Source organism: Eleutherodactylus coqui, chromosome 1, assembly GCF_035609145.1.
Source record: "Eleutherodactylus coqui strain aEleCoq1 chromosome 1, aEleCoq1.hap1, whole genome shotgun sequence".
Taxonomy (NCBI): domain Eukaryota; kingdom Metazoa; phylum Chordata; class Amphibia; order Anura; family Eleutherodactylidae; genus Eleutherodactylus; species Eleutherodactylus coqui.
This window is the reverse complement of record NC_089837.1, coordinates 305,405,104-305,424,248: the sequence shown is the minus strand read 5'-3', so window position 1 is coordinate 305,424,248 and position 19,145 is coordinate 305,405,104. Positions and strand designations below refer to the sequence as shown.

The window sequence follows — 19,145 nt, the reverse complement described above, 5'->3', positions numbered from 1 at the left end:
TTCACCATAGTTTGCTGGTATTTATCTGCTGCAGACCAGGGAGATTGGCTGGTGAAGAATACCACACCCAGACAGCTCAATTGACCCCTACCCGTGAAGGTGTGCACAAGCAAACCTGTAGAACCACAGGTCCCAGATGTACAACCTTAACAATAACTCACAGGCATAAGTTGAAGCTTCTTGGCCACAACACAAAACCTGTAACAGGGCCCTCCAACTAAAATGCTTTATTTATAGTACTGGGCTCCCTATATGGAGAAGATAAGCCTTATGGGCCCCCTAAGGCTCCTGGGCCCGGGTGCAACTGCATCCTCTGCAGGTACGCAAGTGCCTCCAGCTTTGTTAGATAGCAGTGGTAACAATGAAGTCACTACAGCCTTCTGCTTTCTAGATTTATGGCTGATTATGGACAACATCGAGTATGTATGTTCTATTTGTGTTTCTTCTTCTTCTCCTCCTCCTCTGGTGCTTAGTTGGTAGCACTGCTGTTTTGCAGTGCTAGAATTCTAGGTTCCAATATGACCACATCTGGATGTTGTTTATATGTGCTCTTTGTGTTTTTCCTCCTGTTCTTCTCCACTGGAGCAAAAAGAACTGGTATGTTGACTTAGTTGTTTCCACTGCTACTTTGCAGTGCTGGAGTTGTAGGTTCAACACACACCCACCCCATACAAAGGAGTACATAGATTGCAAAGCAGATGATTTACTATAATGTAGGCAAAGTGTTTATGGGTTTCCAACATCAGAATGTAATCAAGATTATGTCTATTCACTAAGAGTAGGCAGTGAGCTGCAGTTTGGTGGGAAATTGAAGTACAAAATATATTAGAAAGTTTAATAACTTTTCATTGTATCCTGATTAAGCTTTATTTACATAAGACTAGAAAATCATTTAATAGTAGGGAGATTCATTTTCCTTCAAATTTCTTCAGCTCTGATAAGTTGCTAGAATACTCATAGATATGCAGATATCTTACTAGTATTGCAAATTGCCGCACGGGGAACACTTTTCCCCTGATATCTTAGGGAAAATGCTAAGAGCATTGGGATTGATTATAATCTGTTGCTCACTCCGATTATCATACTGAACTGTCAATCCAGGCATTCTTTGCACGATTTCACACAGCTTTTTATGTAAAAAAGCCAAAATTTTTGTGGCACTTTATCACAGCCACAAAATGATATAAAGGAAGGACTTAGGCCCCCTTCACAAGCATAAGAGCATTTGTCCGCAACTGAGCGCCACATATTTGCGAAATGAAGGGTTAAAAAGATGGACGTGACTTTGTCCCATTATGCAGCCGTGAAAATCACGGCTGCATAACAGAACAAGACAAAACCATTTATTTCAATACTTCACGAGCGGCATTCTTGAGCGTTAACAGTACTGTGGGAAAGACAGGGCAGGACCTATCTTCCAACTTTTTTTTCAAACTCGCATGCAATAGCACAGAGTTTCAATGGTCTGGAAAACAAACAAAAAAACCCGGTCGATGCACAACTACGCACCTTAGCAGTGAGCGTAGATGTGCATTGGTCCATCCGAAGAAGCCCTGAGTGGTGCTTTTTTTGCACACGCATTGGCATAGTTTACTGTACTTTTTGCCCTCACAGGGCAAGTTCATTTGCTCGTGGCAAACAAATACACACTAATTGAAATGGCTAATAAGTTTCATATGTTCCCTTTTTCTACAATAAGGGCTTATTTACACGAGCGTATATCGGCCGGCGTTTTCACTACCGGCTGATATACGCATCCATCTAAGCAGCTCCGCATCTAAGCGTGAAAATGCCGGCCGATATACGCTCTTGTAAATAAGCCCTTAAGCAGTGTTTCATGCATCTCCTAGTGTTTTTGAACATATTTGCGCACCCGCTATTGACTTCTATGGAACATTTGATGCAAAAATACGCAGAAAAATAGAACATGTTCCATCTTTTGGCGCATCTGAAATGCGCACGCAAAATGTGGAAATGTGAACGGACCCATTAAAATCAATGGCTTCTATTCTCTGCATACTGCATCCACAAATTCTGTTCTGGCAGTATGCCCATGTGAAGGAGCTCTTAGGACACGATCAAACATCAAAATCTGCCCCAAAATTCATGTGCCGATATTGGTGCTGATCTTCACAACAGAACTCACTAGCTGTATTGAAATGAATTAGTTCTGCTGTGAAAATGCAGGCATTTCTGCAACAAATAGAGCATGCTACAGATCTGAAAAACTGCAGCCTGACTATCTTCCACTGCAGGTTTTCTGTTGTACTGTACATTGCAGCAAACTTTTGCAGCAGAAATCCCATGAACTCGCCTTTAAACTTTTGTTTTCTGCTGGATCCACTTTTGGTTTTGGCTCAAAAATCTACATGATAAACAACCTCAAAAACGGCAAATTTCTTTCTATAAAACCTGTGCATGAAACCACAGAAGTCTCAATTTGCTCTAAATGGGATTAAGCAATAAAAACAGCATTTAGTGTATGAATACAACACGAGATATTTGATTTCCTTCAGAAAAATGCTAAATTAATCAAAATGTGCTTGAATATTATTTAGTAAAAGCATAATCTGTCTATCCTAACTAAAGCTGAACACAGTCCAACAAGCATTCTGGCAAAATTGCCTGTTGCAAAGAATGTTGAAAGCAAGCCTCTGTTAGAGCAGATTGGCATCTCGAACACAGTACATGCCCCTGGATGGCACTGCCACCTGCTCTAATTGTTATTTTCATACCATGCCAGCTTGGCATTGTACACTCATTAAATAATATAACTAGGCATCTCTATGAATTTCCTTGAGAAATGCAAACTCACTCAAAAAACTGGAGTCACACGAGAACATGAGAGACGGAATAATAGAAACAAAGTAAGATTAGATTACGTACATGCATCTATCTGTAAAAAATAGCAACCAGATTTACTTGCTGACTAATGTATGTTGATGATGAAAAAAATCTGACATGCAGTTAGATTCTATTTATTTATACAAAAACTCCAAGTTTACATTGTGGGAATACTTTCTGAGGCCTTAGTCAGACGGGCGTTTTTTCGCGCGATTTGCGGATCGCATGACGGATGCGCATCCGCAAATCACGTGACCGGTTCCGGAAAATCGCCCGAAAATCTGCCCCTAGCCGCGTTTCATTAGAAACGAGCCGGAGCTGTCCAGCGCATTGCATTCAATGGAGCCGGCAATACAGCCGGCTCCATTGAAAGCAATGCGCTGCGGGCGAGCGCGGGATGAATTGTCGGGAAGGGCTTAAATATATAAGCCCTTCCCTGCAATTCATCCAGAAGGGCGCTTACCCACTTGCGTTGCCGATTTTCGCGCGTGAAAAACGCCATGTTTTTGCGCGTTTTCCGCTGCGTTTTTTGCAGCCCTCCATTGACAATCATGGGTGCATTAAGAGAAAAATAAGGAGACATATGCAACTGACAGTTCCTATGTGAAAAAACCCCATGAAACGGAAAAAAAACCCCAGATGGACAAGAACACATTCTATACTAATTGCTCTTGAGAAAAAACGCAAAACGTCACAGGAAAAAAAATCGCAAGTGGGTAGGCACCCGAAATGTGTTAAATTAAAAAAATATATATATACTTACCTTGTCCCGGCAGCCGGAGTTCAGCGCGGCCGGCCTGCAGTGGGTGTGAAGGGGGTGTGAGTCAGACCTGCCTCCTGATTGGCTCAGCCTGAGCCAATCAGAGGCAGGTCTCACTCACACCCATTCATGAATTCATGAATGGGTGTGAGTGAGACCTGCCTCTGATTGGCTCAGGCTGAGCCAATCAGGGGGCAGGTCTGACTCACACCCCCTTCACACCCACTGCAGGCCGGCCATGCTGAACTCCGGCTGCCGGGACAAGGTAAGTATATATATTTTTTTATTTTAACACATTTCTGGATGAATTGCAGGGTAGGGCTTATATATTTAAGCCCTTCCCGACAATTCATCCAGCGCTGTCCGGCAGCCCATTGCTTTCAATGGAGCCGGCTGTATTGCCGGCTCCATTGAATTCAATGGGCAAACATCGTTCTTCTCTGCCACAGCTGTTACAGCTGTGGCAGAGAAGAATGATTTGTCTTCTATATGTTCTCAATGGGTCCGGCGCTGCTGCCGCCGGCCCTATTGAGCGCATATAGAGAAGAGAACAGGAATCGCAGATAGGGCAATCTGCGATTTCTGTTCTATAATTTATCGGACGAGCGCATAAAAAGCGCTCATGTGTCCGATACCATTGCAAAGCAATGGTTTTAAAAAATCGCCGGACGCATGCGCAAATCGGGCTAAAAAACGCCTGTCTAACTTAGGGCGCCTACCCACTTGCGTTGCCGATTTTCACGCGTGAAAAGCGGGGCGTTTTTTGCGGCATTTTTTGCGCGTTTTTTGCAGCCCTCCATTGACAATCATGGGTGCATTAAGAGAAAAATAAGGAGACATATGCAACTGACAGTTCCTATGTGAAAAAACCCCACGAAACGGAAAAAAAAACCCAGATGGACAAGAACACATTCTATACTAATTGCTCTTGAGAAAAAATGCAAAACGTCACAGGAAAAAAAATTGCAAGTGGGTAGGCACCCTAAGGCCTGACCAGAAAACATAAAAAGGATTGTTGGAATAAAAGAAAACACTGTAGTTTGCATTACTTTGTGTCAGTTAATAGTTTTGTTTTTTCCCTTTAAGAATCCACAAACTGATTATAACAAGTAATGCATTAGTCTTCCAAACAGTTTAGCGCACTTGCATGTAAAAATAAAATCATAGGACAGAATTAAAGTAGGGCAAGAATGTATGGATCCCAAGAAAAAGACATGGATAGACCACATTGTCTCCAGGTGACCAGGACTAAGCCCTATTTACTGTGTCACAAGAAGTTGAAAACTATTTAAAGGCATTTAACACCAGGGACTTGAACACTGTAGACTGTGTAAATACATCAATTAGCAGAGATAGTAAAGAACAATATAACGTTGGGCAAGCGATGTCCCACACTCGTCCCTGTGTTCCTCGCTCCCAAGCTCCTGCACGGGAGCTAGCAGAACTGGCTGGTCCAGGGAGCGGCCAGCAGGGGGAGGCCGGGCAGTGCAGGATATATCTCTCCTCTTGCTCCTACACCCCACTCCATTGAGATAACACCGCGGCCGTTGGCTATTAAACGGTGGCTGTTTAAACTGCACAATGAGCGATGAGCTTCATCGTCCATCGTTTATGCAGCATAAAAGATCAGCGATGAAGCCGAATGAGCCCTAACCATTATCCTCTGCAAAGCCTCATTTTTAATATGATTCTTCCAAAAAAATTTGTCTTCTCAAAAAGCTAAAGCTTTCACTTTAGGGTGCTCCCCAGGTCTCAATAAAACCCCATGCATGATCCAATTTACCATCCCTCAAAAATAATTTCACTCTCAAATAATCTTTCCTCTTCCACCATATAAAAATCTGAAGATCTAGACAAGGTTTAAACATTGGGTTACTAAATAGACCAAAAGTAGCAGAAGGTGTTTTTTTTAATTTCTGTTTCAAGTCACCTCTGCCAAAATAGTAGAATATTGGGGAATCATTTAAGACTCAATTTGATGGTTTTGTTTCCCCTGTAATAGTACATCCTATCTATATGGTTTAATTAAGTCTTCCTCTAAATCTGCACCTAAGGGCCTATTAAATTCTGTCCCACTTCTCATTACCTGGGTAATTTGTACAGCTTTGCAATGGTTTATTAAATTTGGGACTGAAAGATGAGTACAACTGAAATATTGACATTTATGCACTATATATGTTCATATCTTCTTAGGCTCTACACATGAATAATATCATATTAGAAAGGTTTACTATATGACAACATTTTGTGCATATGCCTTAGGCTTCTTTTACATGGGTGAGAACCTCAGGCGACTCTTGTGCATTGTGCGATGAACAAAACTTGCACGTATATGAAATCCATACTTTTGAATGGGGTCATACACAAGAGCAATGTTTTCCCTCACAGCATTGCGGCATGTTCTATTTTTGCACGATCCTCAGGACGCATTTCACATTGATTTCCATGGGACCTTAAACACATCGCATGGCTCTTGCATGCAGTGCAATGTGCATGTGAGTGCAATGTGATGCTCTCCATTGAAATCAATGGGAAACCACTTCCGATCCTCTATTACGTGTGAAACTTGCGCGAGAGGATCAGAATTTCACAGTAGCGACAGAAGACATTTTTGCCTGAAAATCATCTCACATTTGCGTGTAAAACGCATGTTTATTGCGCTAGCCCTTGTGAAGTTAGCCTAACTCACATTCGTTTATTTTATTATCTAATCTGACAATTTAATGTGTCTGCACTAGTTTCACAAGATTCCAAGATGAAATCCATATTCTGCAAGGCTTCCACTTCTCTTTCTTTCTGTGCTATGCCTCTTGCTTTAATCTAACTCCGCACATTGCAACCATCACATGCATTTACTTTACTAATAGAAGGTTGCAGGTACATAGGTCAATACTTCCTACAGCCTCAACATGCTCTTGCTCTTCTGTTCTGAATAGCATCTAATGGTGTGAGTGGCTCCAGGTTGTTTATTTCCACTTACTTCAATGCTTGATACAAGAGAGGATCTGAAGATAGTACGTGATAACAAAAAGAGTTTCAGAGTTTCATGCTTCTTGTAAATATTTCCTGTGGTTACCCCATAATCATTTGTTCCTTATTGCAAGTTTCCCTTTATATCTCCCTGAAAAATCTTCCATACAATGATGATTAAACAAGACACCTGTATCCGGGAGCATGCAAAACCTTGAAGACCTCTCTTTTGGCTGGTGCATATTTTATTTTATAAGGAAAGCCCTGAAGGTATATTTCAGTTCTTTAAACAAGACAGGACAGTTTAAGGTTGTAAATGTGGTAGAAGGGAAGATCTGCGATTTATCTTTCCATCTTACAATAAAATAGAAGCGGGGTGAAATATTACTGTAGAGGTTTGTAAATAGCCCATGTCTCATTTTTCTCTCTGAAGTTATGCGCTGAACCTCTTACAATGACTGTCACGGTGGAGATGAGAGCAGACAGCACAATGTAATGTGCTGCGGAGTTTATAAAGAAATAAAGCCAGAGAGAGAATGCAATGGCTTGATTTACATTCTAGGCAAACAAAGTCAGCCAATTCCCCAGTGAATTGTCCCAGAGACCATAAATACATATCAAAATACAGTATGACCCCTTCAGCAATGTCCACCCATTACCTCATGTCAGCATGCACTGTCTGATCTTACCCACTGATGTCTAAGGCTACATTGTTTCTTATTTATCATGATCTCTGCTGCATTGTTTCAAAATAAAGTAAATTGTAGCACATACAGTAAGTGCAATGTAAATATCAATAAAACAGCATTTTAACACCATAAAAAACAAACCTCACAGTAAACTGAGGTTATTAGTCTATTTGCTCAGAATATTGTTGCTCATTTTTATATAACCAAATAAATTTTGATGTTTATTATGTTGATCCTTTTTTTCCCTGGTAAATAGTCTGTTGCACATAAAAAAAAACAAGTTAATGCCCGAAAAATAGTCAAGAAATTGACTGATGATTGCTATCAAGTATTTTATTTCCATTAATCACTTATTGGCAAATGTCTGCTTATAACTACAGTACATTGATTAGGAAACAGGAGATGGTTCAACATGGCTAAGGGATAGACCGAGAATTTAAAAAAAGGGTGCTTTCTTCCAAAGACACCCATGGACGATGTGTCTGGTATTACAGCTGAGCTCTATTAAAGTGATGGACAGTAGCATACCACACACTACCTGTGCACAGGTGTTGTGCTTTTTTTAGAAGAAGAAAGCAGTCATATTTCTTTATCCCTGGCAATCCCTTTAACAATGTGGAACCAGCTCATCTTCCCTAATACATGCAATAAATTAAAAGGTAGTTTGAGATTGTGATATCCAATGGTGCCATTCGCATGCATCATACCTGTGATTTTTTTTGTAGTAAATCCCCTGACCCTTACAAATATGTTAGGCCCAATGTTCACTTGCACACATGAATTCCACTGCTGAACCCCACAGTGGAATCCCTCCATTGATGAATAGTTAAGCACTGCCTGTAATTAGCTGAACACTCAGCCAATCAGCACAGCCAATTCAGGAGGCGGGGATAAAAATCCCCGCCTGCAGAAAGTGCTGGATAGCAGTGCAGGGAAGCCAGCTGGAGGACATGCCAGAGCGGCAGTGAGGAGAGTAAAGATTTTTTTATTTTTTTTTAACAAGCTAGGGATGATTTTCCGGGAAGGGCTTATATTTCAAGCCCTTCCCAAAAATCATGCTGCGGGGGTTGCCACGAAACAACTACTTTCAATGGGGCCGGCAGCAGCGTCAACCTCATTGAAAGCAATAGGATAGCATCCTGGACTTCTGCCACAGTTGTCACATCTGTGGCAGAAGTCTGCAATATACTCCCTATGTTTTCAATGGGGCTAACGTTGCTGACGCTGGCCCCATTAAAAACCCTGAGGCCTCAGTCACATGGGCGCATCGGCACCCGTACACCAGCGCTGATGCGCCCGTGTGACTGCAGGAAGGAGACGGCCGTACCTAAAGACGGCCGTCTCTCCGCAGCGCCGGAGGAAAGAACACATGACCGGCAATGAAGCCAGTCATATGTTCTTTCCTCCGGCGCTGCAGAGAGACGGCCGTCTTTAGGTACGGCCGTCTGCTGGTGTCAGTCACACGGGCGCATCGGCGCCGGTGTACGGGTGCTGATGCGCCCGTGTGACTGAGGCCTGAGCGATATCACAGATTTCTTCTCTGCTCTGCGAAGCTCTGCTGAAACATCGCAAATGAGTATGGAACCATTGAAAATCATTGCTTTCATAATCATTGCTGTCGCATCGCAGGGAAAAAAAAAATCGCAAGTGGGTGTCCATCCTTATGGTTTACTTACAAAAATCAATGGGGCACATATTTTACCATTATGGTAAGTTGATTCTTGATGTTTCTATGTCTTTATTTATTTTCAGAAGATGATAATACCAAAGACTGAGTTAGGAGAATAGCATGGTATTAATAATGCTATTTCCATTCTCTGCTGTCAGTATAGTGCCAATCCATCTTTTAGCAAAAAAAAAAAGCTTAGTCGTTTGCAATACACTATAGCCTAACAGATATAGCCCTTGATATGAGGTTGTCAGGCAAGCAATTCATATCACCCAGTAAGGTTATGAAGATACTCAACACAGGGCTGAATTTGAATTGAGCTGAAAATAGGGTCAAGGCAGCTTGGCAGATAGTGCTTCCTAGAGCAATCTTTTCAGTTTGTTCATTGATTTGAGGCCAGCTACAGTAGGGGAGCTACATCTTGAGAATCACACTGTAACTATTGAAATCAATACTCATTAATTGTTTTCAATACATGTTGGGAGTCATCCAATTACAAGAGACACGCTGGTTGTGACTTGGAGTCTCAGCTAATTATGGTCAGATTACAGAAGGTGCAGATGAAGCAAATACCCCACAGCATCCATAACCCCATATCCAAACTTGGTAATGAGTCTATAAGGCCCAGCAGTGAAGGTATACTTCTTCAAAAGAGCTCTCTCAGAAGTTCTTTACATACTATTAATATGAAGAGTATATTTTTGTGATTGTGCTACTCAGGGGCCTTATTAGAATATATATAGGGTCCCACAGCGATGTTAGAAATGGCGCTCCCATCATGTTCACAGTAAACTAAACTACATCAAACCGCAATATGACCACTTTTAACTTGAGCAGCTGTTATGACTTTATGGTTTTGCTTAAAGTGTTCCCCAGCCTTTGTTCCTGCCTTGTATACTGAACAGGATATCATTTTTTAGTAGCTTTACATTGACTATCATCATGTTCACAGTAAACTAAACTACATCAAACCGCAATATGACCACTTTTAACTTGAGCAGCTGTTATGACTTTATGGTTTTGCTTAAAGTGTTCCCCAGCCTTTGTTCCTGCCTTGTATACTGAACAGGATATCATTTTTTAGTAGCTTTACATTGACTATCATACTTTGTTCTTTACATTTTGGTTGAGAACCTCTTTAAACGTGTGAATTATTGCTATTAAACGTTTTATGACACATTTTAGGGGAATAATTAACACTATCATATACTGTATATTTGTACATTGTATCAGCATATGCTGTTATCACATTGCAAAAGGACCCATAACAAAGTAGCAACTATTGTACCTCATAAAGTATTACTATGTGTCCTAATCAAATACCGATTGTCTTTTTTATATATACACTATACACCCATAAGATGCTTCTTGTGTGTGTCCTGTTCATAACTTGCTAGGCAGTGCACCTTTTAACCACACCGTGAATTTTATCTGCCAGGAACCAATAGAACTACAGTGATTCTGGGGGTTTAGTGCTATCAGACCTGATTTTATAGCTTGTTGTATTACATTCAAAGTGTTCATCTTCCTGTGTATAGAAGCGTATCTCAGCTTCCAGTGAAAAAAAACAGAGAAATATAGTCCATGCTCACATGAAGCAAAAATACCATGAATGTTCTTTATGGAAAATCCACAGTATTTACAGTACAAGCCATGGGGAGGAGATTTAAGAAATCAGTGCAAAAAATCAGTACAGAATCTGCAGCAGAATCAACATGTGGTGCGAATTTTAAATCCACAGCATGTTAATGTACATTGTGCATTTTCAATATGGATTCCACCTCTATGAATAAGGGAGTGAAATCCATAACCAAAATACGCACCGATGGGCTGGAGAATGGTAAATGTGTGCAAGGTGTAGCCAAGTTGGAAAATCAAAGATTCGTATTGGTATAATGACCTAAAGAAAGGCTGTGCTACATATACCTTCTTAACTTGCTTCTTTATTTCAGTGAAATAACATAATTGTATTTGCCCGGTGCTGTCCCCTTATCTAAAGCATTTAATCTGCTGACTTCTTCACCCGTTTTTTGTTATCTATTGTATAGTATAATTCCCACAATGCATATCCAGGGACTTTCTATCACCCTGAAATACAAGCTGTCATATTCATTCGAAAGAATGGATCAATACCAATTTGGGATATTTGATCTTTTACAACAATTGTACTGTTTGGAATTGTATACTACATAGCACAAGTATTCTGTGAGTGGCACAACAGCACCACCATGCCCAAAATATTTCAGAAACTAGCAAACAGAATTTTCAGAGATTTATAAATTGTTAGAATTTGTTCTAGTCCTAAACGTTTCTGTACTAAAGTCTTTTTGTTAGCATGTACATGCCTATAGGACGCTGTCTACAGATATGCTTCCTATGTGGGCAATGCATCCATAGACATATTAAATGGATGGCCATGAATAAACAAGTCCCAGACACTTCAGCTTGGATATTTCACTGAGACATAGCTTGTATGAGAACATTTCTGCACTTTTTTCAGTGCTGAAACAGATATCTGTAATTTGCAATCCCAGCAAACACATTTATTAAATGTAAAAGATTATATTGAAGCTACAAAAAGCTGAAGTCCACAAGGTAATTTCACTGCAAAGCACCTATACACAAATCCATGCTTTGAAACTGCATTCAACACTCGTACATTTTTAAACAAGCTGCTTTGTTTATATCTAAAGTTAAGTAATACATTAAATATTATTGTTTTTTTTAAGATGAAAGCCTTAAAAATCATCTAGACTGACATTGTATGTTTTTATCAAACAACCACAAGATTTTAGAATCAGCATTAGGGCTCATTCAGACAAGCGCTGTCCGCACGCATTAGAGGTGTGCACGGGGCGCACTTCTATAGGATCCAATGGGTTCCTATAGAAGCGCTCACATGAACGATTGTTAGACGCACTGAATTTGCGCATCTAACAAAGATAGGGCATGTGAGTGCAAACTCACATGTCAGCTCCATGGTGCGCGCAAAGATTGGACATGTCCTATCTTTGCTGCGTGCATTCCATAAACTCCTATGGGAGCTGGAAAGCACGCAACATGCACCTCAGATCATGTGAACGGGCTACTTCCAAGTAGCTGGAATTAGCCTGTTCATGTGACCTTTAGAGCATTGTAGCTGCATGCTTTGCATGCGGCTATACTGCACATGGACACTGCTCGTGTGAAAGAGCCTTTACAAGGGTCTAATGGAGGAAACTAAAGATAATCATAGTTATGTGTACTACATTTGGTTTCCCTCATGCAACCATAAAGTAAGAAAAACTATTTTACTTCTAAATCTAGCTACAAACTGCAATGGTTTGGTTGCCCAACACCAACTCCCCAAGAGATGTATGTTATTGTAATAAAGGGAAGTAGATACATGACTGCTAGACACTGAGATTCAAGTTAAAGGCAGTCTGCCAGCTTGGACATGCTGTCCAAACTGCAGGCATGATGTTATAGAGCAGGAGGAGCCGAGCAGATTGATTTATAGTTTATGGGGAAAGATTCAGTATAACTTGTACTTTATTCATTTATATCTCTGCACATTCTGAGCTGAACAGTCCAATGGGCGGAGCTATCAGTGATTGACAGCTACCCCTGCATGTACAGTCATACAGAGATAGCTGTCAATCACCGGCAGAACAAAATGACAGCCCGTAAAATCAACTACAGGTAATGTATCCCCTCTATCCTCCGGTCCTTAGGCAGAATATTTCCATGAAACTGGATGGTCACTTTAAGTTTAAAATAAGAATTAAGAAAACTTATACTGGTTGGACCTATGTGCATTGTGTTAGTAATACAGGTTTTTAGAGCTGTTCTAAAGATTTATTTCTGCACCATAGAGTGAAATTGTTTTTCAAAACGTCAAAGATTCATATGAGAAGATCACACTGATGAAATCTGTCATCAAGGACAATCACTGATTTCCAGAATGAAAGGGATCTACAAAGAGTTTACACTTTTGGCACTTCTCAGCGATTTCCTTTTTTCTCTCTTTTTATTTGCAGAAGTACAAACATAAACAAGAAGACTGTGCCAGCAATAGAACAAAGGCATACAGTCCTCCTATAGCAAAGGGACATTACATTACCCAAACATATCAGCGAATAAATGACACAAAAGGAAAGACATCCAATGTATAAAAAGTTCACATAACAGCATCAACAAATGATTAAATGTCAAAAGGGGAGAGAATCCCAAAAGGGATGAGAACAGGAAATCACTGTTGTGTGGTATAAAGACCTGTTGAAAAACCTAGAGAAGTCATGTATGATGTCTAACAAATGATGCAGGTGATCAAAGATTAATGTAGATATTATGTTACTGTGGGTAATGACACAGTAATATATTATCAGGATATTCCGGTAATTCAACCAAAGTCCCCAAATTTGAAAGACTATTTTGATTTTCTCATCCCAATAATTCCTCTAATCTACACAAGTTTTTGGACCTTTTCCTTCCATAAATCAATAGAGAGGATGCTCAGTGATTTCTGTTACTAGACGTCTGACACATCATTCTAAGCAATTGATCTGAATGGACATTTTTTTAGAATATCATGTCAGATATTTATGATCAGAAATCACAGAGCAGCGCCAAAGTGAGATTTGCTCTGGAAATCGCAGACTTCACCTTTTAATTCCCACATTACAGATAATTTGACTTTGACCTTAAATATTAAGGTGACTAGGAGGGAACAGTATCATGGTCATTACTGTCATGTGCCATGATGTCATGACTGATGTTTGATTTTGGCGCATCTTTTAGAACTAAGAGTGATGTGGAGTAATAAGAAAGGAGAGTATGTTGTATATGTTATTTTATTTTTGCATGAGCGGGGAAGAGGTAAAACAAATAAAGTCTCGGGGCTCATTTACATGAGCATATGCAGTTTCAATGCGTGAAAAACACAACATTTTCACGCACCAAAACTGTTCATGTTTACTACATATTGGCTGTTCTTGCGTTTTTTTGTGTGCATATTTAGTGTGTTTTTCACATACACTAAGAAACAAATCAAGAAGATCGCATTGATTTCTCCTAACTTTAGGCGTATTTATACCATGCATATTCATTGCATATGTGTATGATCCCATAGATTTTAATGGCCAATTTTGGTCCGTAAAACGACCAAATTAGGACATCTGCGATTTTTTTCATGTGCGTATGATTACTGCAATGCAAATCAATGTGGTTTATTTCGTTCATATTATAAAATACATGCGTAATACGGATCACAAATTCGCCCGTGTGAATGAGGGGCGAATGAGACAAAGCCTAGTAAGTAAAATCCTGCAATCTAAAAAGTAATGAATTTAACTTGATCCTAAGCTTGTGCTGTAAATATTCTAGTGTGCATGCAAGGACTAATTTAAAATATTACCCATAAACAGATGCAACAACTTTTAGCTTGATTGTTACAGCACGGCACAGAAAGTTATCTTATCTTAAAGGAGTTGTCTGAGATCTTATTTTTTCCAAGAAAATGCAGCTCCCCCTGCGATAAAATAGAACCCACCTCTCCTGTATCCCCGCTGTGTCCCGCAGTCCTTACTTCTGTTGCTTGTTTACAGGCTGCAGTCCCGCCTGTTTACGGGAAGTGACAGGTAGCTGCAGCCAATGACAGAGGAAAGGGCTCAATTGGTGAGCTCTATCATTGGTGGAAGCAGCCTGTGACATCCCGTAAACAGATTGGGGCAGCCTGTAAATGTGATGTCACAGGTGGAACCTGGAGTGGCGGTACAGGACACAGCAGGGAGAGGGGAGAGGTGACTATATGCTCATTTCTTGTTTTATTGCAGCAGGAGCTGTGTTTTATAGAGAAAAAGAATTCAGACAACCCCGTTTAACCCAACAAAAAGCTATTGATCTTTTATCTAAACACAACAAAACCCATTGAAAAGCAATACAAAGTGTAAATAAACCAGCCTGATAGCACAGCACACCGTGATATTACATTGCATTAAGAATCAAGCTAAAGAAAATACATCTATGCAATAATGAGATAGGGGGTATCTGGCTGCATTTGCAGTACCTGTACCTCTTGTAGCTTTTTCTTTGCTGTTCCATGTGATAGTAGTGTCTATGAGAATCAGAGAGGTACAGGAAAGAGCTTGTTATAACACCTCTAAAATCATATTTTGCATAGCAAGTAAGTTTAAGTACCGTAGAAGAGCTATAACCAGTCAAACAAGCACCCATAAAAGAAGCAAGAACAGTATTGCATTATAAAAAAAAGCTTGGCAAGGTAAACTAAACAAAGAAATGGATGGGGTTTGGGACCTGTCACACGGACGGAATAGGCTGCACACTGTAATTCAAGCCGCAGTGAATTCTGCACCCAAATCTGCAGGCTACCTGCAGATTTTAATCCGGAATTGAAATTGGCTTAAAACCTGCCTGCAATTCCAAATTGAAATCCACAGCTAGACCTGCGGATTTTGGTGTAGAATTTTGCAGATACGGATTTGGCTGCGTTTTGCGGCGTAATTCCGTCTTGTGTGAAAGGTCCCTTTAGGTTTCACAGCAGAAATGGTACTGGCAGCAGGCAGCACAGGACAAGTTTATCTGAGGTACTGTGCCTCTCTTCCAGACGATGGTGTAATGAACAGACAGGCTATTTAAACCCCTGTCAGAGACTACCAGACATTATCTTCTTCATCTTAACAGATACAATGACATTTTTCATTATCAGCCTCGCTTTGTGTTCCAGTTTTGCAGTATAATCCAAATTATGCACAGTAAAAAAGCACACTCACAGAAACAAAGGAATAAGCATAACCTGGCTTTGTCCAAAGGATGTAACTCTGGCACTACCAACGTTGCCGTCACTAGCACAAAAGCATCACATAAGTGATAGAATACCTAGGACGATAGATAGTTCGATATGAAATGGATGATAGATAGATATGACATATATAGATAGATATAAATTAAATATGGCATAGATAGATAGACAGACAAACAGATGGATGGATGATAGATAGATATGAGATAGATAGATAGATAGGTAGATAGATAGATAGACAGACATGAGATAGATAGATAGATAGATAGATAGATAGATAGATAGATATGAGATAGATAGATAGATAGATAGATAGATAGATAGATAGATAGATAGATAGATATGGGATAGATAGATAGATAGATAGATAGATAGATAGATATTAGATAGATGGATAGATAGATATGAGATAGATAGATAGATAGATAGATAGATAGATAGATAGATAGATATGAGATAGATAGGAGATGGGAGATAGATAGATAGATAGATAGATAGATAGATAGATAGATAGATAGATATGAGATAGATAGATAGGAGATAGATAGATATTAGATAGATAGATATGAAATAGATGAAAGATATAAATTAGATATGGCATAGATAGATAGATAGATAGATATGAAATGGATGATAGATGGATAGATAGAAAGATAGATAGATATGACATATATAGATAGACAGATAGGTAGATAGATATGAAATGGATGATAGATAGATAGCAGATAGATAGATAGATAGATATGAGATAGATAGATAGGAGATAGATAGATATTAGATAGATAGATATGAAATGGATGATAGATATAAATTAGATATGGCATAGATAGATAGATAGATAGATAGATAGATATGAAATGGATGATAGATGGATAGATAGAAAGATAGATATGACATATATAGATAGACAGATAGGTAGATAGATATGGAATGGATGATAGATAGATAGCAGATAGGTAGATAGATAGATAGATAGATAGATATGACATATATAGATAGACAGATAGGTAGATAGATATGGAATGGATGATAGATAGATAGCAGATAGGTAGATAGATAGATAGATAGATAGATAGATAGATAGATAGATAGATAGATATGAGATAGATAGATAGATATTGAACTATAAGGACTGACATGAACTGCACTGCCACAACTTACTACAATAATGTTATCCACAGATCACCCAAATATGATAAAGATGCCAAAGCACCAGGGATATATTAAATTGCACTTAGGATGTCGGAGATGGTATTTGCATCACAGTTACAATATGAGGATTTTTACACACAAGGGGGAGCTGTTCATTAAAGTCTTGGAATTCCTAGTCAAGGATAGGTCACTTGCAGTGGCACAAGCCTGACAGGTGTAATAGTGGAAAGTTATCTTTCTCACGGTTCAGTATCATGCTGCTGAAGCTTGAAACAGATTCCAAGTGGAATTGAAACTTTGCAATAGATAAAGAGAGGATGGCTTTTTTCTACTTTGGAGTGCTGCTGTTCTACAATTCTTTGGATGTTTGCCGGGACTGTGTGGTTGAGGTCCTTGTGACAAGCACCCTGTTATTTTGTGGTCTTTTTTACGCAGTCCATTTTAAGGTTATTTTTAATAGAACATACCAAGGATTTGTATTTGATATTCTGAAATGTGATAAAATGGTTTAAGTATTATTCCCAAGTCAGTTTTATTTTTCTTGTAACTAGTATATCAACAAATATATTGTGTAATCCAGGTACACAGGAAACCTAATTAATATTCCCTAATGATCCCTAAAATGTTAACATCTTGTAGTTTATATATTATAGGATATCTGCAGGATTTGTCTCACAACTCTAACTCAATATGACCAGTTCTCATATCCAGAAAATATAAAAAAAACACATCAACATCTTCTCTACAGTTTTTTTAAATGCTTTTTTTATTAATAACTATAAACTGCACATTTCCCTGGCTCTCTATAAGGCTTAACACTGCTTGGCACATCCATGTATATCAGCTTCAATCTCTGGTTCCATCAATATGAGCCTCTTATACCAAGCTCAGAAATGCCTCATCTTTGAACTGTTTATATCTACAACACTCATACTTAAATCTCTCTCTCTCATCTCTCTGCAACTCTGGCCTTCTCCATCTCAGAATTCATCAGGAGCTTTCCTCTTGCTTCTAAAGCCTGAGTATTAATGGACTTCTAGAAACAAGTCGCTCACTTACAGCACCTTTACAGACTTAAGAGTTCATTGGTGGCTATCATCTTCTAGTGACTTACCACTAGAGTGCATGCTCTTCAGGACAGAATATATATATATACTTATAGTGATGTAATCCAATAAATTATAACCACCATCACAAAGCAAAAACATGACAATGGTATATCCTATTACACTATAATAATACACTAATATATGACTAATAATAAACAAAGTACCAGTAGACAAGAGCAATATACAGCTAAAATATTAGATAGATAGATAGATAGATAGATAGATAGATAGATAGATAGATAGATAGATATGAGATAGATAGATAGATAGATAGATAGATAGATAGATAGATAGATAGATAGATATGAGATAGATAGATAGATAGATATGAGATAGATAGATAGATAGATAGATATGAGATAGATAGATAGATAGATATGAGATAGATAGATAGACAGATAGATAGATATGAGATAGATAGATAGATAGGAGATAAATAAATAGATGATAGATAGATAGATAGATAGATAGATAGATAGATAGATAGATAGATAGATAGATAGATAGATAGATAGATAGATAATGGGTGGATAGATAGATAGTATCCTACTCTACAACTTTGCAATAAAGTATACACTTCTTACCTAAATATGACAGACACATGCCCAAAGCATGTCCTATTTTCTTTGTACTCCTTACTAGGTGATACATCTACAGATGTATCCATCCTTACCTTGGCTTGAATTTTGCCAAGGGCTCCAATTTCTCATGCTACAAAAAAGATACACTTTCGTGCCATCCAGAAAAAAATACATATGTTAAACACATTTTTTTTTTAACATGGGAGCCTATGGGTGACAGATGGCCGATGGATGAAATCCATCAGAGGCATCCAGGAAAAAAGATGTATACATGAAATATTTACCATTTTTTTTAACATGAGAGTCTCTGAGACGGATGGCTGAGGGATGGCATTCATTGGAGGCATATGTTAAATGTATACTTTTTTTTTTCGCCACAAGTGTCGGGCTCTGTAGGCTAAAGGGCCAAGGTGAGGGAGTGCCATATAAAATCTGTACATGCAGTAGCTTCGCAGATTCAATAGAAGTCTCCTTAGACAAAGCCTTTCATAAGCTTTATATCCAAAAAATAATAAAGACCATGTGTGAGTTTAGTGTCAGTAATCTAAAGTCAAATGATTTGCCTATATGTT

The 19,145-nt window shown here is 38.9% G+C and overlaps 1 protein-coding gene across 1 annotated transcript in view; it reads right to left on the bottom strand.

Annotated features, from left to right (window-relative positions):
- EPHA10 (EPH receptor A10) overlaps positions 1 to 19,145 on the bottom strand; it is a 720,654-nt gene that overhangs the window by 700,073 nt on the left and 1,436 nt on the right. The window contains exon 2 of the mRNA XM_066574828.1: positions 14,979 to 15,026. Within this exon, the coding sequence (XP_066430925.1) occupies positions 14,979 to 15,026 (48 nt within the window). The remainder of the gene's footprint in view (positions 1 to 14,978; positions 15,027 to 19,145) is intronic.